This window comes from Ambystoma mexicanum, chromosome 10 (genome assembly GCF_040938575.1).
Source record: "Ambystoma mexicanum isolate Mex_15411 chromosome 10, UKY_AmexF1_1, whole genome shotgun sequence".
In the NCBI taxonomy this organism is placed as follows: domain Eukaryota; kingdom Metazoa; phylum Chordata; class Amphibia; order Caudata; family Ambystomatidae; genus Ambystoma; species Ambystoma mexicanum.
This window is the reverse complement of record NC_090932.1, coordinates 694,158,864-694,181,269: the sequence shown is the minus strand read 5'-3', so window position 1 is coordinate 694,181,269 and position 22,406 is coordinate 694,158,864. Positions and strand designations below refer to the sequence as shown.

The 22,406-nt window shown below is 49.2% G+C and overlaps 1 protein-coding gene across 1 annotated transcript in view; it reads right to left on the bottom strand.

Moving 5' to 3' along the window:
- DNER (delta/notch like EGF repeat containing) overlaps positions 1 to 20,423 on the bottom strand; it is a 1,567,341-nt gene extending 1,546,918 nt beyond the window's left edge. Inside the window, exon 1 of the mRNA XM_069618306.1 lies at positions 19,915 to 20,423. Within this exon, the coding sequence (XP_069474407.1) occupies positions 19,915 to 20,124 (210 nt within the window). The 5' untranslated portion in view covers positions 20,125 to 20,423. The remainder of the gene's footprint in view (positions 1 to 19,914) is intronic.
- Between the last annotated feature and the right edge of the window lie 1,983 nt (positions 20,424 to 22,406).

Below are 22,406 nucleotides of genomic sequence, written 5' to 3'. Positions count from 1 at the left end.
TAGACTTTTCATCAGGGCATCGTTAGTTGGATATGACCAAAATGGAATTCCCAGATATTTCATGTCAGTCGATGGAATGATCTCAGTATCGTCAACTCTCAAAATAGAGTTACACTTTTTTTGGTCTTATTAGAAAATCTAATAATACTGTTGTTTTTTGCTATTGATGATCAGATTATTCTTACGGGTACACACAACAATGGTTTTAGTTAGCCTTTGTAGCCCTACCTGAGTCTGATCAATTAAGAGCACATTGTCCGCGTAGGATAACTAGCATACTCTGTAATTACTAACCTTAGGGGGAGTGGAAGACACAGCCTCTAATCTTGGACCCAAATCAGCAAAATAAAGATTTTAAAAGCTTGGCACCAGGACCCAACCCAGGGGCAATACACACAAAGTTCTAATACTATCGGTCAAGACACACCGACTACACATTCTCACTTGAACTGATGTATTATTGTGTATTGCCATCAGAATTGCAAGCAAATATTCTGGAATCCGACAATCCCACAACTTCTTCCACTGATGCCTGTGGCCCACTGTGTCAAAAGCTTGACCAAAATCTATGGCCATTACCGAATATTGGTGTTAGATGCCCAAGCACTCACATTATTTTCCAGCTATTTACCATCATTTTAGTGTTCAAATCTGCCCTCAAAGAGCACTCCTTCGCCCTCAAAGGTACACCTGCACTGACCCATCTTATTAGCCCTCATCCCTTCACCTCCCTCATCAGTCATCTTCCTAATTGTAACTGTAAATATTTGAGCATTATTATAAACAAATGTATAGTATCAATGTGGGAGTGAATGAATAATCTTGCTGTGCATATCAGTCCTGTTAGTATGTCATGTCCTCCCTTTCATAATCCCTCTTCCTCCTCACCTCACCAGTGTTGGTGTCTCATTCTTATTCCACTACTATTGGAAAACAGCTGGAAACAGGATTGTACCACTTACGGCTGTACATTTTGCACATAGTTTCTGTGGAAAGCGCCATCGGACCTAAGATGAGTACATATAGAATAAGTAGGAATAAAGCCATTGGATCCCGATTCCCAACACACTACCATCATTTGCCAGGTATTGCCATGATATGCGCTGGCCCACAAGTCACAGGACAGGTATTGCTATCATAGGACAGGGTTTGCCACCCTAGATAGGCCTAGATGCTCGCACCATCCACCTCATGCCGCCAACATGTTCCTGGGTACTCCATCATAATAGCACCGAAGGCAAATAGGAGGTCTTGTAATTCTGCAGAAGGGTTGAGGGCTGATGAGTACATAATAAAGACAGTGAAAAAACCAAGCTCCTCCTTATAGGGACACCCTGTACCTTGGGTAACCTCGGGGATCAGTACGCTTCTTTCACCATTGACAACATTCCCATCAAGGTCTCCAACCACGTGAAGACACTCGGAGTCTACCTTAACTCCGATCTGTCCATGGATAGACAGGTCAATGCCATCGCCGCATCCTCAGCATACTACTCTAAAGTCCTCAACGCAGCCAGGCCTTTCCTGTCGTGCCAGAACTGCCTCACCATCGCCAGGGCAATAATCGGATCAAGGCTAGACTACTGCAATGCTCTTCTCGCGCATTTAATAAAAACATTACCAATAAAAAACCTCCAATAAAAACATTACCAAACTCCAGCTAGTCCAAAATAATGCACTTAGGGCAGCCACAGGCACCGCAAGAAGAGATCACATCTCCGAAATCGGAAGACAGGCCCATTGGCTCCCTGTCAGAGAAAGAATTGTTTTTAAAACACTCGCACTCACCCACAAATGCCTCCATGAACTTGCTCCTCCCTACCTGACCCAAGGAATCACCAAGCACACTGCCACAAGACCTTTAAGAATGTGCTATTCCAACACGATTGTCACACGTAAAACGTGCAAAATGCCCGCCGGTGGCTCTAGCTTTCCCACCCAGGCAGCTACCCACTGGAACACACTCCCACCTCACGTTAGAATGATTGAGTCCCACCAAGCTTTCCGCAAAGCCATCAAGACTAAACTGTTTGTATGAAATACTCCCTATGTCAGTATGGATCTGTATAACTCATTTCATGCATCCTGTGTATCCTTGCATGCATCTGTGTAACCAAGAGACCTTTGGTCAACTGTATACTTTCTGTATATTCCCTGAATACTAAGTGCTACATTTTCTTGTAATAGCGCCTCGATGCCCCTGGGCTGCAAGTGTGCTATACAAATGCAAATAAATAAATAAATAAAGATGTACACACTTAAAATGTGTGATTGCAAATTTGATGTGTTTTTTTGGAGTTGTATGTTTTGATATGAATTGTACTTACTCATTGTTTTAATAAGCGTATGAACTTGTTGATCACGTATTTTAAATATCATTCATTCTTTTTTATTTTATATATTATATCTGCATCATTGTATTGTGCTGGAAAGCTAGTGTAAAACGTTGTTTATTCAACAAAGTATACACTTAAAAAAAGCCCAAAAAAAGGAAACTAAAAAAAACTAAAAAATAACAGGTGCATTGTCTGTGGCATCACCCAGCTCTCTTACTCTCCAATAACATTATTTTACTCCATCATAATAGCACTGCAGACAAATATGGGGTCTTCTATTTTTTTTTTCTTTTTGAACAAATGTATTATTTTCTCAAAACACAATAAATATGGGGTCTTCTAATCCTGCAGAAGGGTTTAGGGCTGAGGGATGCACACTAAAAAATGACAAAAGGCTCATTGTCCCATATCATCACCCCGCTCTCTTACTCTTCTATGGCATTCTTTTTGCCCATTTGGGTGACAGTAACCACCACCAAGAAGCCAAAATGAATAATGGGGTCGTGGTTAAAATAACGTTCATTTTATTCTCCACTATATCGTTTATTGTGGGTTTAATGAGTAAACGTATCTTTTCTACTGAAAAACAGTCAACTGAAAGCTCCGTGTTTCCATCAAAACTAGTTCTACGCGAACACGTTTAGGAATATCAAATTCAGACAGGTATGAAAAAATATTCCGATTGGGCGAAGCTGGTACCCTATTCGGAATTGCTAATTAAAGTTCTCGAATGATCTGTCGCAAATTCCTAAACTACACACAAATGAACAGCGCAGTGTCCTGAGGGACAAGGCCACCTGCTCCCCTTGCTGAATACTGATGCACGGGAGAGAGCGCGCGAGCCCGTGCGTGCGTGCGTACGTACGTATGTACGTGAGAGAGGGGCGCTCACATCTACATAGCCACATATCCTCTTAGAAAAGTGAAAAGGCATAAAAACACACAGAAATGAACACAGTCGGAGACCAGCACAAGAAGACAAGCAACCCGATACTTACAGAGAGAAGACCCACAGGCACAGGTCCATAGTGGAAAGCAGACAGATGATAGTCACACATAAAATACACAGTCACAGATTCACACAAGAAAGCGCACCGCTACGGTTTCACAAAAACCACACAAAGTTAGAGCATCTCCCAGAAAAGTGCATAGCTAGAGTTCCAAGTGACAAGGTACACAATCACAGACCCACACAGGAATGTCCACAGACCGGTATTTAAAAAAAAAAGACACACACACATTCGCAAATCCCACACACCCAGATATTCAAACAAAAAGATACACAATCGCAGACCCGCGTAGCACCGCGCACGGCCATATATTTGGAGGAAAAAAAGTTACTGGTCCAAACAAGAAAACACAGAATGAGATATTCACACAGACAAAGATTCACAAAGGAAAGCACACAGCTGAAAAATCACACAAAGAAGACACTGTCACATACACACACAAGAAATTGCACAGCCAGTGAAGCAAGGTGGAACAGAGAAAAACACGTAGGCAGAACGTCGCAGAAAACACACAATATGTTACAAATTCAAACTAAAAAATCACTGAAAACCCAAAACAATCATAAATCCACACAGAAAATCAGACAGGTGGATATTTACACAAATAAACACAGTCACACAGAATACACAAAAGCAGATATGCCGGGAAATGCGGGAATACACATAGACTTACACATGGAAAGCACGCAGCCACACATCCAGCACATGTGCTCAAAGACCTACGTCGATACCAGAAAGCAGGCATCGAAGTACACAAATAGACAACTATAAACCGATCCACGATTATACACAGTCCTAGAGCTACTGTACACAGAAACATACCATCTCAGAGCCACACACACATAAGAGCTACACCCCTCAAACGGATGTGCACAACAAAAGATCGACACAGAAAGTCACACACGAATAAATACAGAAATAATTATGCACGACCTCAAAAATGGCACACACAATCATAGATCCTCAAGGGAAATGATCCATTGATATATTAGGTCTTGTCATCTTTGCCAAACCATTTGGTGGCGATTCACCCCCTATTCCTCCTAATTCTGGGCGATGGGGACACTAAAGCAGAGGGGTCTACAACCTTTGGCTATTCAGATGTTTTGCATTACAACTCACATGATCCCTTGCCTTTGACTATTCTGCCTCGGGCTAATGGGAGTTGTAGTCCAAAATATCTGGAGAGCCAAAGGTTGCAGAACCCTGCGTTGGCTGGCCCGTGCCCCCGTGAGCAGCACCCGGACAACCTGCAAGATCCAAGTAAGCGAGGGGGAGGGGTGAGATGCCTCTGCGGGGTGCCGTGGCTGACCGCGGTTCGCTGCCCTCTGCTGGCTGTACCCCATAACACGAGCAGTGCGGGAGGCCCCAGCGGCTGGTTGGATGTGGCTCCTGTTGCTCCTACCTCCCTGCCTGGCTCAAATACAGATCTCGCCCGAGCCGCGGACTTCAGCTGATATGTGGGCTGATCCCACGCTGCATTAACCTGCGCATCGGTGGCTGTGGCCGGCCGCGGGTGTACCCGCCAGGAACATAGAACACTCCATTCGTAGCTGGCTGCGGGCCGCGCCACCAGCGTGCCATAACATCAAGCTCCTGCTGCGCTGCCTGGACAAACATTGAGCTGTAGGCCACCCAGCTCCTCCTACAGCTGTGGCAATGCTCAACAATCTGGGCCCCATCCACGCATCTCGGCTCAGCCAGCTGTCACCTCTGTTGCCCTACAATTAAACCTGCTAAATCGCTACTTGTGCGGACACTGCCACTCAGATTCTGGGGTGCCCCCCCCCGGGCGTTCTGGTCAGCACAGCCGGCCCTTACCTGCCGCCCTACTTCATGTGGAAAACGCAGCGTGACAGGCCCACATACCCCCTGAATCGCGGCCCTGATGTCGAACATTGCCCTATATGAACTTGCTCCAGCGACCTACCTGGCCATACTTGGTTCCCCTAGACTCCCAACAGGGGCTCAGCTGAGATGACCGGGCACCCTTAAAATGTCTGCATGCAGTTTAGGTAAGACCGCACAGACACGATGCTGAACATATCCTGTGCATGTCCAGTGTCCAAGAGCTGAGCACAGCAGGCATAGAACGATCACAATATCATCATCTCGGCCATCATGGGCTTCTTCTTGACCAATTAACCACTTGGAATCTGATACGGTATCATGACTAGTGTTCATATTTTAGCATAATGGAAACCATCGTCTTTCTTCTATGTTTGTCTCCGTTTTATTTGTATTCAAGTCAACACTTTTTGTATAGGGGACATTAAATCCATCCATACACGCAACGCAGAACATCAAAGCATAAAACACAGAGCGTCATTCTACCCACTGAAATGCATCCCCACCTCATATGCAGAATTGCAATCAATTCTCCTCAATTGAGATTAAAAAGCAGAGACAGAAACAAACGGCGGAAATGCACATCTCGCCTTGGGACAATGTTAGAGGAACCCATTTTCAAAGGCACTGAAAACAGAGTTCTCACCCCCATCTTGTTATCGCCCTCTACAGCCTGGGTGCCGGGCTACCCCCAAACCTTGGGGCAAGGTACTTCTCTGCCCCTGGAGTGCGGCGCTTGTGTCTCAAGTCCCTAAAACGCAAAACCCCAGCTGTGTTATGTGATTTTTAGACAATAACCATTCCCAAATAGCTACTAATGAAATAATGAAGACCCACATATGTGCCAAGCATGCAGTGGCATATGTCTCATGAATGCAAGCTGAACATTATTTGGCAGTGAAAATAGTTCTCACTATCCACAGTACTGTAGGACAGGGAACTGGGGCACATTGGAGTGCACAGTAATACAATACAATACAAAGTATGTATTATTGATAATAAATCATAATAATTAGTGGAAGTCGTCGCGGTAACACCAGTAATTTTCTCTAAGCTCAAACCTGTATCGTTCAATATTTTAACAAGCAGAGTTTTTCTAAAATGCTAACCAATCCTACTAATTCCATATTTGTTTATTTTTACATTTATAAAGCGCACTAAACTCAGTGGCATCAAGGCGCTATTACATAACAAGTTACAAGCATGACCTACCAAGTTAAAGAGGTAGTGTGAGGTAGTAGCCAGGTCCAGGTGTGAGGAATTCGACCATCCGCACAGTGGGTGTGCGAACACCTGGGCTTTTTGAACCTTTAAACAAAATTGAATGATGGTAGATGAACCTCTGCAAAATGCGTGGGGCTAATCTGCACACATTTTCCTATGCTCACTGCATGACATACAACCTGTGCACTTTGTGTGGGAACACCTTACCAGTGCCGTCCCCCCTGCCATATTTAGTTGGGATATGACAGCCAAGAGTTCATTGAGGCTTCTCTGAAGGGGGAGGATAAAACCTTCCTCCTGCCATGTCCAGCCTAATTAACCAACAAAGGCCCCATGGATCCTCCATGTCCTTTTATTAGTTCTGCTGGTGGCAGCTTCACATAATAACTAGAGTTAATTCCACAGGCCCATGTGGGGCTTAGCTGCAGGACTAACAAAGGAGAAACGAAAACCCCAACAACCGTTGATAGGCATCTGTGTTAACCTGAAGCTAGCTCTTGCCTCTTAGTATCAAGGGCAGTGACCTGTCATGTCTGAGACAGCTATTTATAGTAGTCATTACCACAGGGGGACCCCATTTAGAAGGTACGAGAATGTGGTTTTCAGAAGTCAGAAATGCTGGTCTCGCCGCAGCTTCAGGGGAGACCTGCCGCTTTAATCAGGAATCACAGGGAGCTCAATTAACCAGAGAGACTCTTTGATCCACAACAGACAAGAAGATGGGTCTGACTTAGTATTACAAGTTTTCACCCCTTTACCTTTTCTGTTGCAAAGCACTCTGGTATGACCTCAGGCATACTGGAGATTGTTGGTGGTGACCCAGGATTGATTCATTAAGGTAGGCTTAGCCTACACAAATCAGTGTAGACCATTGGTACAGTCTACCTACATCTGCTGCCAGTGAAGTAAGGCCAGGACCTCCAAGAGGGACGCAAGATCTCTCCCCTAAACATCTCAACGGGAACAGAGGGAGATACTTAATCCAGAGGCCCCTCCAGCAGCTCCAGAAGCGGAACCCAGCCAGCACACAGTGTGCTCTGCTAGGCTCTGCAGCAAGCTTCCAAAGAGGGAAGTGCCACAGAGTCTCTGAACCAAACTAAGGACGAGGCAGCTGCCTGCAACACTCTCCTCGGCTTTGGGCCATCCGCCTTAAAGGATGACATGAGCAAGTGTAGAAGATAGCAGGAGTATATCGACAACCATCTACTGACGTATGCCTTAAAGGACATTTTCGAGCAAGTCAAGCCTCTCGAGCTGCAACCAACTCCAACGCTGACTGTTGTTACGCCGCAGTCATCCGAGATGCCTCGACCAGTGCTTCAGACCTGCCGACCAGCACTGAGATAATGATTCCTGTCCCCGAGCCACTGTGTAGGCCAGCCTGCAGCCGTTTGTCCAGCCTTGCTCCCCGAACGGCCTGCCGCCTGATACCCGCAGCTGTCTCCCTTCTTGAACTCTGTCGCAGAAGTTGCAAAGTGCCCTGAAACCGATTCAACCCTGTTGAGCACCAATAAATTCTACAAGCACAAGGTACATTGTGGTTCTGTCCCCCTGGACCTTCCCCAAAGGCCCCTAGTGACATTTTCTATGACCCATTGCTCCCTTAGTGTTGAAAACAAGTATCCTTAAACTATTGAGATTAATTACTTTACCAACTACCCTCCTGTCAGTATCCAGAGTGCATCCCTTTTCCTTCTTGAAACTGTCTGTCCTCTGCATTCCTTTAAAGGATGGGTTGTATTTTGTAGTGTGCTAGAACTGTCTGTTTTGATAATAATAAAGTAACCATTTGCATACAACCTTGCATGGGTGCCCTTTTATCATTGGGTAATTATTGTATTTTTGCTGTATTGCAACTAACCAACCATCCACGACCTTGCAGATGGGTCTGCTGTTCCGTCCACGTTAGGTTTATAATTTGCTTGTATTTCCAATCTGTTCGTATCCCTTCTGGTGTACTAGAGGTGTGGGGCAGATTGATGGTTTAGAAACCGATATTCATCCCTGGACCACTGGTTCCCGGAAGTTGATTCACCACACCAGATTTACGCGAAAAGCCAGGTTTTTAAGGCTTTCCGGAAGGCCCAATAAGATTGGTCAGCTCGTAGAGCAGGCGGTAGCATGTTCCAGTGTTGGGCTTCCATAGAAGGGAAGTTCGAGCCGCCAGCTTTAGCCAGTTTAAATTTCGGCTGGACGAGTCGATGGGCGTAGATATTGCACATTAGGGAGGAGTCCTGGGACTCCACAGGGAATGCTGAGGGAACCTTTTTTTGGTAGGGTGGGAGGATAGTTTGATTATCACAAGACAACAGCTGCTTATGAGGGGCTTGGCCTTCACAGTGGCACAGCAACCGCTTAGGTTTCCTACCAGGGCCAGATGACTGCTTGGGCAGCAGCCTCAAGACTGCATTATCTGGAGGGAGCACCTATGCATGTGATGAAGGCTGTGCTCAAATGGAAGCGTCTTCAGAGTCCCCAGCTCATCGTTGCTATGGAATTACCCACCTGTGACTGATTTACGGATGAGATGCCCTCTAGAGCATGTGATTGTTTACACTGGTGCTTACTTTCTTGGGCTGCATCTTCAACAACTGTATTTCTGCTCCTTCCCCTCAGTGCTGACAGACGTCCTTGCTGGGTGTAAAGCGCTATATGATTCTGTAGGCAGGATACACCGTGGAAGGTTGTTCCTCAGGTCATGGGGACATTGTATTCTCTACTTTCAGTGTTCCCCAAGTTTTGACAATAATTTATGGCTCATGAATGCAGACGTCTCCAGTCATACACTAGGTAAGGTACTGGAAGGTAAGGCAGGACTTCTACGCAGTGGTGCAATAGTGGATCACATTTGATAATCCTTTAGATGTGGTCTGACTCTCCAAGTGATCATCCAATCATCAGATAGTTTTTCTCTGCCCCATCCAGAGGCGCAGCCAGGATTGTCTAACAAGTGGGGCCTGAAGCTAATGTAGTTGGGACCACTGCAGTGACATTAACAGCTGTAAATGCCCACAGAGAGCTGCTGGGTGGGAATGTACAGATTTTGGGTGGGCCTTGCCCGCTAAGGCCCTACCCTACCCTGACTATGCCTCTTTGCCCCTTCATTCTCCTTTTCGCCCAGTCAGTTCTGGGCATAGCTGTCTTTGGCATCACTACCCTCAACAGCCCCAAGACCTTGCACTTTGGGGAACATGAGAGTGTGATTCAATTCCCGACCTTATATCAGGCTACCATATGTCACGGGAATGCTCAAGCACAGCTGTAGTCTGTCACGCAACCACCCGCCCTTTAGGAGTACTTCTTAATGAACTACAAAGACCTGACTGCAGCACGTTATAAAGTTCTCCACACCTAGATTACATTGTCTGTCCTCGCTTCCCTTTGGAGCAGTCATGCAGCAAAGCTTATATTATGACCGTTCCTATCTACCTCATTATCATCATCATTACACATACGTATAGCGCCACTATTCACCAAAAGCATCAAGGCGCTGAAACGAGAAATGAACAGACATGGGATTTAGCAGATTTATGTGAATACGTGAGTTTTGAGAGTCACTTGAAATCGCTCAAAGTCAGGCAGGCTGCGTAACATCAGAGGAAGGGAGTTCCAAAGTTTGGATCCTGCTACCAAGAAGGCACGGCCCCCACATCATTCTAGTTGGTAGGATGGTACTGCTACCAGAAAAGAAGACACTGATCGCAGAAGACGTTTAGGCTGATGAGGGAGACATTTCTCCTGCTGGGACAGGCACCTTGTTTTATGATAAACTCGATACCTGCTCTAGCCGTTTGACCTGTTCCTGCTCCTACTTAGCCTGTCCATCATTATCATACCCCTCTCCTTTCCATCCACAGACTCAAGTCTGGACATCCCATATGTGGACCCAATTCAGCACGTCCGCAGATACATTCTGTCCCTGGGAAGCCATTGTAGTGGCAGCAGGTGCAGTACAAATGATAATTTACTAACATAAATGATTTCCCGTTGTCCAACAAGAACACAAAGTGATCATTCAATCTGGGGACTACACAAACCAATATAGGTCGCAGACTAGTTCATATAGCCCTAGATTGTTCAGAACAATATATTCCAAGGTTACGTGCACCAAGGAGCGCATCCGCAGCCAACTCCCTGTGACAACCCAGTCAGATTTATTTACTTATAACTATATACCCACTGATACTTTCTACTATCGGTATGCAGTGATAAAATCGCGGCAAAAATGTCGCCAGTAAAAAAAAATCGCGGCAAAAATGCTGTGGTTTGACCCGGTAAAGGTGTACCCCATTATACCATTTAAGGGGAGCAGGGGTTGCAGGGGTGTCCCCCGCATCTCCTTAAATGGTATAATGGGTCCGTGGGTTGTGGGGGTGTCCCCTGCATTCTTTACATGGATTGCGGCAGCAAAACCACAGCCTTTTTGATGCGATATTTTGTGTCCACTGCCTTTTTTGCCACGATATTAACACATGGAACCCTACTATCAGGAGCAGGGCAGGTTATAATAGATTTAAGACCTCACCCTCGGGATATACTGAGCAATATGAGCCTGCATACCTTGTTAAACACCTTTGCCGTGCTCGGATCTTTAACTCCATCTCCGGGGCTAAGAATGCCTGGTGCAGCCCTGAGACTGTGCGTAAAAACATTCCTTATGACACTAGAATGTTGATGAGCCATTGTAAACAATGGGTCAGCAGAGGGCCTTAACTATTACAAAGTGTGATGTTTCTCTCCCAATATTCTTCCCCAATGCTCACAGACCCCTTTAGCCAACTTTCTACTGGACAATGCCCACAGCGTTGATACGTCCCTGGGCCCTGTTGGCGGACAACAGAGAGTGCCAAAGGGGTAACTTTTTCTCTTTTTTTTGTGATTTTGGCTGTTCATACTCAACATTACACAAGTTCAAAAAGAAAAACATACAGGCATATTTTGTTAAAAGGAAAAATCAAGTTCATATAAAATAATTGTTATTTTGCATTCGTATAGCACCTTATATACCATTGGTATGATCTCAAAGCGCTTGTGGGTTGAACGCCCTTGGTGATGGTAGTCCAGGTCAGTGGAGAGATTAACGTAGTACATAGTACTTGGGTGCACTCAGTATGTGTGCAGCCACTGTGGTTTGCGTGATGGTGGCTGCATTCTAACACTAGGTGCGGTGCGGGAGTTGTGAGAGATCAGTGGAATGTGAGCTGAAAGCAGGGGCGTTGCTAGGGGTGGGCTAAGGGGGCTATAGCCCTTGATCTTTTGGTTGTAGCCCCGGATAGAATCTCAGGAGCTACAGCCAAAAGACTAGCTAGCCCCCAGTCCCAACATTTCTGACATCAGCTTAGCCCCGGGTCTTTTCCAGACCTAGCAACTCCCCTGGCTGAAAGGTAGTTGATCTCTGAGTCTGCATTCTGGCAGCCCTGGGCCTGTGTAAGATATTTATGTGTGCAGCTAAGCCGATTTTCTTGTGGGTTATAACTGCCTTCTAACTGGCTGTTAAGGTGTTCAAGGAGTAGTGGAGGTATGTGTGCAGCCAGGCCGAAATTGAATGAGGTGTATAGCTGCGCTCTATTGTTTGTTCATGTAAAGTGGAGAGTGAGCATATTAGTAGGAGTGGTGAGTGTCTGGAGTGGATGGTTAACTGTAGGAGCCCACTGTTCTTGATTACTGTTGGAGACCAATGAGCTGGCTGAGTCCATCCTGGTGGTTTGCGGTAGTGCATCTCTGAATCAGATTTACAGGATGGTGTGGAGTAAGTTATGTTTGTCCAGTCGGAGGATCATTGAATCTGAGGCGTTATGTCGCAGCAACCTAGTCGCATCGAGGCAGTGGTGTTGGAGGACAGATAGGACAGAGGCCGCAGGGTATGGTTGCTATAGCGCTTCAGGTGGGGCCGTGCATAGCCTTATTTGGCCTGGCATGAGCATATCATGAGCATATACCATCTTGTGTACCAGGTAGGTGACATGGTAACGCCTCATCGAAATGTTTGAGGCAGAGCTTGGCATGTGTTGACAGAAAACCAGGCAAAAGTAGTCGGTTGACAGGGGAGGCAAGGCGGTTTTGCGTATTAATTTCAGGGTGGCTAAGGTTTGGCAAGAGCAGGCCCAGTCGCATTGTGCTGTCAGCGGGACAATTGCACTCTGTGATTGTGGAGGTGCAGAGTTTGCAGATTTGGCTGAATTACAGTGGTCCGCATCTCCCGGAGGGATAGTGCTGAGCGTCCATGTAAGGAGTTAGTGATTAAGCTCAGTTATGGGTGCTGCAGTGCTCATGTTTCCAGGTTGATATATAAAGACCAACATCATTCTGGTCTTAGAGACTGGTGGCAGTGAGCGTGCCTGGTCAGAGCATACGATTATATTGATGTCGTACTTTAGGTAAGTAGGCCTGGGTACGGGTAGGGAGCGAAGGGGGAATGGTCAACTTGTTGGCACAAGAGGTTGCAAGGACTTTGTAATAGAGCCGGGGAGCAGCGAGTCGGCAGTTGTATATCCCAGAGCCTGCAGGTCACTAAAGCTGTATTCCGTGCCCCGACATTTCCTATTTCAATTTTGATATCTTATTGGCCGACTTCCTTGGTCTCATCCTTCGGCATCCCCCGGACCACTTGTTGGTCAGCTGTAATTACTTTCCAAGGTAATGTCGTAGTAGCCGAGATTCTTGCCATTGCCAGAGTGTTTGGCGGCCCTACATGGTCGCTTTCATGGTTTAGGGAAAAAGCCAGGTTTTCAATGATTTACAGAAGGCCATGTAGTCCTGGCTGTGTCGAAATGTCGGGAGGCAGTGAGTTCCACAGAGTTGGAGCCAAGATAGAGTAGGCGGACCCTCCAATCCTGGCTGAATTGGAGGTTTGAATCACTATTAGGAAGGCCGTTCTGGACCTTAAGGTGCGTGTTGGGCGGAAGGACATAATCTTCTTTTGTAGGTATGCTGGGCCGGTCTTGTGTACTGCTCGGTGTGTGGTGCGTAGGATTTTGAAAGTGGCCCTTCGTCCAATCAGGAGCCCTTGGAGGGTGCAGAGAGCAAGTGTGATGTGACCCCTTCATCCCAGTGCAAGAAGGAGTCTGGCGGCAGCATTTTGGGCTCTTTGGAGTTAAGTTGGTATGCTGTTGCGCCCAAATATATGGAGTTCGCATAGTCCAGTCTGGACATGACAATGGACATAACAGCAGCGAGTCTGTTGGGGTAGGTGAGGTAAGGTCAAATGCATCTTAGGAGCCTGAGGTCGTAGTGACAGGATTTTGATACATTATTGATCTGGTGGGACAGGGTTAGGCCCTAGTCCAGAGTGCAGCCAAGGTTTTTGACTATGTTGGAGGTAGGCAGGGGGGTGCCAAGGGAGGAGGGCCATGGGAGTGGTTGCAGGAGTAGGGCTGTGTTGCTGCATACCATGATCTCTGTTTTTCCTAGGTTTAGAATGAGGTGATTTCTTGTCAGCCATTGGTCTATAACTCTGAGGCTGCTAGGTCGGGTCGTGGATCGATGCTTGTTTTGGGGATTCTGAGGATAATTTGGGTATCATCAGCATAGTTATAGCAGGTGAGGTTGTGCGTGGATTATCCCTGGGAGAGAGGTCAAATAGAGGTTGAAAAGGAGCGCAGACTGGTAAGCGCTCTGGGGTACTCCAGTGTTCACGGGGCGAGTGGTCGAGAGAAAGGGGGGCAGGAAAGTGATTTGTTTCCTGTTGTTGAGGAAAGAGGCGATACAGTTGAGTGCCGAGCCTCCGATTCCTAGAGAGTGGAGTCGGTCAAGGAGGATGGAGTGGTTAATGGTGTGAAAGGCTGCTGACAGATCAAGGAGAACCAGTGCTGCACAACCCTCTGAGTCTGCCGAGACTTTGAAATCATCACCGATCGAGATCACAGTAGTTTCTGCTCCGTGACGCAGCCTGAAGCCTGATTGAACGGGTCAAGTAGGTTGTTGGATTCTACAAAATGGTTGAGCTGAGAGTACGCAGCACAGTCAAAGAGTTTCGCCAAGAATCAGGTGTTGGAGATGGGCCTGTACTTCATTGGCTCGAAGGGGCCGAGAGATGCTTTTTTCAGAAGCGGTTTGACATGCGCTATTTTAAAAAGTTCCGGAAAGATGCCAGAGGAGAGGGAGTCACTTACTATGGACCTTGCTAGTACTCCTGCACAGGTGGAGATTTCTTTCAGGAGAGAGGCGGGACAAGGGTCAAGGGGGGACCCGGGTGTTTGCTGCTGTACAGTAGTTTGAGGAACTCATCACTCGAGATGGGATTGAAAGAGTTGAAGGATGGCATTACGGGCGTCAGAGAAGTGGAATCAGGAGGAGTCTGTGTAGGGCAGGACGTGAGGATGGAAAGTTTGGTATTAAGGGTGGCCGTCCTGTCCATTGCTGTGCTGTAGAAGGGCTGGGAGAGAGCTTTGCAGAACGTTTGCTGCTGCTCTGGAAGTTTAGGATTTATTTATTGTAGTAGGCTTTTTTGGCCTTTTGGATCTCAGATTTGTAGTTACGGTGATGAAGGGCGAACACAGACCTGCTGAGAGCGGTTTTGGATGCTCGCCATTTGCCCTCCAGGGAGTTATTTTGGCTTTTGAAAGTCTTCAGGTCAGGTGTGAAGCATTTGGGGGATGGCCCTATGTGGGAGGTGGTGGGCACAGGGGATGACAGGAAGTAGTGATTCTTTAAGCCAGTAGTCAAAGGATTCTATTGGTAAGGGTCTATCTGAGGCCAGGGGTACTGGGGGAGTGCGTAGCAGGTCTTCAGCCAGGTCAGGAAGTACCTTGACCTTGTTCCTGCATTTGTGATCATGTGTGGGTGCAGGCTGGGCTTTGGGCGGAGGGAGTGGAGTGAGGACAGAGAAAGGGATGGCTGAGTAGTCTGTCCAAATGAGGGGATTGGGACTGAAAACAGAGACGAGGTCGGAGGAGCTGAAGATTGCATCAAGGGTGTGGCCTCCAGTTGTGTGTGGGAACGATGGTATGCCAGGCAAGGTTGAGTGCCTCTAGGCTGTGAACCAGGGGTTCTGTCATGGGGTTGTTGGGCACATCACACCAGATGTTAAAGTCCCCCAGTAGGGTGTGTTGGTTGGTTGGCCAGGGTGGTAGCTAGCGAGTCACAGAGACTGTTGGCAAAATGTCTGTCATATCCTGGTGGCCTATAGATGAGTAGGAAGCTGTGAGAGAGAGTTGGTAGTAGAGAGGGTCTTACTAGAAGGGATTCCCAGTTAGCTGTGCATGGCTGGGTTTCGTTGAGTGAGATGGAGAAGTGCGGTTTGTAGAGGATCGCTTCTCCACCACCTCGGGAAAGGTCTGTTGTGGGAGATGAGCGAGTAGCCAGGGGGAAAAGCCTTGCGCGCGACTGGTTCGAAATCGGCAGAGAACTATGTTTCAGTGATGAAAATGAGATCAGGATGGTCAGAGGATAGGAGGACAAAGCTGCTGTGCCTGTTTCTGGCCACAGAGTGGGCATTGAAAAGGAGGCAGGTGACCTCATGAGACGTGGCGGTTTTCCTGATGCTCGCGGCTGGTTGGGCTCGGTAGTTACGAGTGGCAAGTGGTGAGGAGTCAGTCGCAGGAGTGAGGGATGGGGTCGGGACAGTCGAGGTGTCTGAAACGGACAAAGGGGTGGTAGTGGAGGTTCAGGTCAGGGGTACTCTTTGAGGGGGCAGTGAGTGGGTGAGATGATAGGGAGCGGGAAAAAGTAAGCGAGCGGTGGCTGGCTTACGTGGCCCATTTTCTATTAATTAATTCCTCTGGACTCCATCCACGGCCTCTCTCCTACCCAGGCACGTGCCAGGCAGATGCAAGTCCACATTTGATTGGTAGGGGCTGGGGGGGTACAGCAGCAGAGCTGATCGGTGAGAATTATCCTACCCTTGCAGTTGCCATTACCGGCTCTATCCGTCCTACCAACCGCCAACAATCGGAGCAGGCAAGACCTTCAGAGCGCGCGCGCCTCGCCAAACTATAGGGTCATAGTTCGCGGACAATATCAGCCCACGGTTAAGGTCACCTTACAGCACTTCGAGGGGTGCCTGTTCCGTGTATTCCCGTCAGGAACCGGGGTTTTGGAATTAACAAAGCCTGGGTTTTTTTTTTTGATGGAAGATTGACTCCACACAGAAATTAAAATACAAAATGGCAGTGCTGGGGTAAGAGCACTTTTAGTACACGTTTCCTCTCTCTCATGAGCACACACTCCCTCCAGCCTTCTATCTGCCCCTCTGACTCCCATCTCGTTCCCTCTCTTTCCTGCTTTCTCCGTGTGCGTGTGTCTCCTGCCTGCCTCGCTTCCTCCTTTTGCGTCTCCGTTTCTTGCGCTTACTTTCCCCCTGTGCCCTCTCTCGTCTCCCCCTCCAGCTGTCTCCTGCCTCTATAGTCCTTTCTCCCTCTCAGCATCTTTCTCTCTCTCCGTCCCTCTCAGTCGCTCCCTCTCTCCAGTGCATTTCAGGGAGTAGCGACCGCTGCCCCCGGTTGTGCCCCCCCACCCCGCCACAGACCAGCGGGCAGGCCTACAGCGGGTGGCATTAGCAGACAAGCCGGCCAGCAGAGACCTCGAGCAAGGGCACTCGGTGAAAACCCTAAATAACCCCGGACCCGAATCTCTCGCCATTGGTTGTAAGAAAACGTCCTCACCGGCAAACAAACAAAAAGCGACCGGTGCTTTCAGTACCCCGATTACATGTATGCTTAAACCACGGGGGCCCAGGCTAGCCAGGAATATTCCTCAAAATCAGGGGTGCGGTGGAGTCCACTGAGAGGCCAGGCGAGCTGCGCCACCACAGCACCTCGCAACTCGGGAGCTGCTCCAAGGGCGCCCTTTCCGGGGAAAGAGAGGCGGCCGCACTAGAGGGCACTTTGAGGGCAAGATGGCCGGGTGTGCACGGGCAACTCCACACCTCTCTGAAGAGCTTGGAATTCAGTATGGCGCGCGTGAGGACCGCCGTTGATTTCCTTTAGGAATATTATGGATTCCTGTGTGCGGTACTGGGACACACTTCAGGGGCACTCTGGGTCCCAGTAAGAGGCATTCCAGGTGCCTGTGGATCCCTCTGAGGGACACTGGTGATGCATGTCAGAGGCAGGATTTTAAGTGGGCCAGGGCTAGCCAGGGCTCAGTCCTGGCAGTCTGGAAATATTGGCAGGACTTTCCGAATTGACCCCCTCACCAAATGTCTTTAAACATATGAATGGCAATACTGCTCTTTGCCAGCAGATGTCACATTCAGTAATGTTCAGAATGACATCATCAGTTAAAGATATGTGAAAGTGGGTGCTTTTCAAACAGATAAAGGACATTCTAAGAGAATACATTGTTTGATTTTGCCATACATTGTATTCAAGTATTACCATTACACTGCATTTAATTAGTATGCACGAATAATGGATTTCTTTCAGAACTGCGGGATTGCATGGTGCACTGATCCTTTTTGATTTGATCTTCTGATTTAAATACCTCTTTTAAAACAGAATGTATGCCCTTTTATTGCACATATGTAAACTCGATTGGCTCTCCTACGTCACTCCTTTAATTACACAGGCCACTCCTCTTTTAAAGCTGTATTAGCTACTTGAGATTTCAGGTTGCACAAAACAGGGCCCGCCCCCAAATATTGCATCACAACACCTTAGAGCCCACCACCGCGATTTCTTATCCCACTTAAAGGACTGGTCAGCGGCATTCTGGATACCAGTAAGGGGCATTGCGGGTGCCACTGGATCCCTGTGAGGCACACTGGTGATACTTATCAGGGGCATTCTGGGCACCAGTGAGGGGCATTCCAGGTGCCAATGGACCCCTGTGAGGGACACTGAGGATACTTGTATGGGGCATTCTGGGTACCAGCAAGGGGCATTCCAGGTGCCAATGGACCCCTGTAAGGGACACTGAGGATACTTGTATGGGGCATTCTGGGTACCAGTAAGGGGCATTCCAGGTGCCAATGGACCCCTGTGAGGGACACTGAGGATACTTGTATGGGGCATTCTGGGTACCAGTAAGGGGCATTCCAGGTGCCAATGGACCCCTGTGAGGGACACGGAGGATACTTAGATGGGGCATTCTGGGTACCAGTAAGGGGCATTTCAGGTGCCAATGGACCACTGTGAAGGAAACTGGGGATACGTGATAGGGGCATTCTGGGTACCAGTAAGTGGCATTTCAGGTTCCTTATGAGCGACACTGGGGATACAGGTCAGGGAAATTCTGGGCAGCATAGAGGGACATGGGGTTACATTCCAGGGGCATTCTAGGTATCATCAGTACGTGGCATTCCAGGTACCATTGGACCCCTGTGAGTGACAATAGGGATACGTGCCAGGGGAATTCTGAGTACCAGTAAGGGACATCCCGGGTGCCATTGGTTCCTTATTAGCGACACTGGGGATACAGGTCAGGGAAATTCGGGGCAGCATTGAGGGACATAGGGTCAAATTCCAGGGGCATTCTGGGTACGAATAAAGGGCATTCCAGGTCCCATTGGATCCCTGTGAGGGACACAGGGGATTCAGGTGAGGGGCGTTCGGGAGCCCAGACATGGGCTTCTGAATCCCTTTGAGGGGCATCTCGGATCCAACTGAGGGGCATTTCCGATCTCTGCCAGGTTCATTCTTAACCCCATGGGAAGAGGTCACGGGTGCCCGTAAAGGACGCATCTGTTCCCAATGAGTCCCACCCGGTGGCGGTTTGAGGGACACTCTGGATCTTAGCATTGAGGGTCATTGTATACCCCTGTGAGGGGCAGTCCGGGTCTCTGCCAGGAGTGCTTGCCATCAGCACCAGATGTGTGATAGGGGTGAATCAGCAGCACGATACAGGGGACATATTTTTGAATTGACACAGCTGAGCCCTCTTCCAACTCTGCTACAAATGAGGCGCAAAATAGGGTGCAAAGTCCGCGGACTCACACTGGTACGATGTGCGTTGGCTACTTCGATTTTTACCAGGCGTATATCGTATGTATAGGAATTTTAGGCACATAAGCTTGAAAAACGCTGCGGACATAAAGGGGCGCGAGTCCCACAAGCAGCAGAGTTACCACGAATGGGGACTGGTGTCTGGGTGAGAGGATTATACACTCTAGTGGGGAGGGGGGAAAACTGCAACTAACCCGGAGCCAATGGCGCACACGGAGTCGAAAGACATGGCGATTTTGAGAGATAAAAAACACGTGGAGTTTTGTATAAAGTCCCTTCTACCATGCTTGATTTATTGATGTAGTAATCTATTGAAAAACCATTGAAAGTATGTTAGTATCAGTATGTGTTCTCCCCTGGACTGCTCTATAAATGAATGTGAACGATATAACTAGGAATTGAAAGCTGACCTTCAGGGGTGACCAAGAGTGACCCATGTTTTCCAAACGTGTGACGAGATGCCACCGCGCGCTAAAGTGCAGTGATGGGATACCGCGCGCTAAAGTGCAGTGATGGGATACCGCGCGCTAAAGTGCAGTGATGGGATAGCACGCGGTGAAGTGTCCACGCCCTTCCGCGCCAGGAATGCCTCCGCACGCACGCACGCTCCCTTACCTGGCAGTCGCTGCCTGTGAAGCCCGGGCTGCAGGCGCAGCTGTAGTTGCGGTCGGGGGCCCGGCTGCAGGTGCCGTTGTTCCTGCAGGGTTTGCTCCCGCACGGGTCAGGGGAGACGCCGCCGCCGCCCACCGCGGTCACCGGGCTGGCCAGGCTGCCCTGGGCAAGGCTGAGCAGCAGCATGATCTGTGGGGCGCTGATGGGAGGCATGGCGGTCAGCTCCGGTGGTGCCTGCCGCGGGTGCTGCTGCGGTGTGGCTGGCGCTGAACGGGATGCTCTGCTCCGTTGACAGCCTCCTCTCCCAGAAGACAGGGATGCGCTCGCTGTAATGCCTGGCGCGGCTCCTTCGCTCCTGCCTCACGTTCCCAAGGCAACCCAGCAGACTGGAGGAGGAGGAGGAGGAGGAGGAGGAGGAGGAGGCGCGGGAGGAGCCAGTGGCAGCAGCCCGAGTGACGACGGTGCAGCAGGTGACGCCAGCCCCCTGTCCTTCAGGAGCAGCGGCCACGTCTTCCAGCAGACAAGATGCAGTGCGGGAGAGGGCCAGTCCCTCCTCACAGTGCACCCACCCCCCTCGTCACAGCAACCTTCTCAGCGGGGGACCCCTTTCTGCAGAGTAGACACTTCACCCCGCAGGGCCCGCCCCTTCCGCAGAGTATCTTGAACCTTGCCTTCAGCAAAGTCCTTTCTTCAGCCCAGGACCATTCCACTCAGCAGAGCACCCTTCCTTCCCTCAGTAGGACCCCTCCCCAGCTCAGCAGATCACCTACCCTTCAGCAGAGACCCGCCGCCCCCACCCCCCCCCCTCCAGCAAATTACCACTTAGCGGCTAATTCTTGTGAGGCAGCTCCAACGATTGCCACCGTCAGGTTCCCCTCACGCATGTTCCCCGTTCAGATTGTGTGCTCCCGTGCCTTTCACTACAGTGTGCAGTTAATCAGCAGTGATCTCCACCGCGTGCACGTGGCAGAGATCCGCATTGGTGGCCGCCAGGGTGACCTTGTTTACACCCTTGATTTTAGAGTGTATCTGTTTTTTCCTGGTACAGAAAAAGTGGACACAGTGTTCTGAAAGCCAGCCAATACCCGGGGTCATTATACTGATCCCCGCATACCAGTATTGTTATGTATGAGTCTAGTGTTTCTGGTGAGAGAGCGTCATGACATTGTCATGACGCCTCTCTAATAAAAGCAGCTCTGCTGGCATGCACAGGGCAGTGCAGCAGTGCCCCAGGAAGCCGTCCAGTGATCCGGACTGCGCAGGGTGATCCCTGCATCAAGCCCCCAGTGACCGGAGGCGGGCCACCACCTTGGCGACTGTTATGTTGTCAGCCCTCTGTCTGCGCGCGCGGGGGCTGGCAGAATGCTGGTAGGCCGCGCGGCCTGTTGCGCAGCTCCAGCGGGAGCCGAATGATCACACACCCACACAGGTTGCTGGTCGGCCCCGGAACTGCCTCCCGAACGCGGGGGCGGGGCTTTTATTTAGGACGCCCTGCGTCACCGCATAGCGGGACGCAGGGCGGAACTTAACATTCCTCCTTTATTATAAAACAAACAAACATAACGCTAACTACCAACAACGGCGAAGTCCAACATGACTTACAGTCTTCCACACCCAGCTACCCTGCCATTGGGGTTCATGGCACCGGGGCACTAATTACCACACATAGTCACTTAGCTTGGCTGGCGGTCTTGTCGTTGTTCTCAGCCGGTATCGCCCTTCTCGGGGAGCACTCCCCCTTGCTTCATGCTCTGGTTCACCTTCGCTGTTCGGGCCCTCGAGGCCGGGTGCATCCAACGGCTCCCAGGTTCCATCCCCCGCTCCTGTCTCCTCAGGGATGGCCTCCGGCTCTTCTTCGCTGGGCTGAGTACCCTCGCCTTCCTGATGGCCCTCCTTATCGGTCCACAGGGTACGGGGTACAGCCTTGAACCATGACAAATTCCTCATCACTTGACGGCGTCCTCGTGTCACAGTCACCATGGTTCCATGCCGGTCACTAACGGTCCATGGAAGTTCCTCGTACCTGGTATCAAGTTTTGACTTGGAGGGGTTTCGTATCATGATGACTTGGTCACCCACTTGATGATGGGACGGCCTCGCTCTCCGCTTGCCACTCATGTGTGCGTTAGCATCCCTTCTCCTTCTTTCTGTGCGTTCCTCGTTGACCGCGTCCGGGGTCCTGCTTGGGTGATGCGGGATCGACGATCTAATGACAGTGCCAAACATGAGGTCCGCTGGTGGTATGCCAGTTGTGCTATGGGGCGTGACCCGGTAGTTCCAGAGGAATCGGAAGAGGTCAACCTTCCAGGGGCTGGCGTTCGCCTTGGACACCCTGAGCACCTTGTTGATGGTTCTCATAAACCTTTCTACGTCCCCATTTGCCTGGGGGTGTCTTGGTGTGATATGATGATATTTTACATTGAGGTCCTGTAGATAATTTTTGAAGTCCTCTCCCGTAAACGGTGGCCCGTTGTCGCTTTTGATTGAGGTCGGTA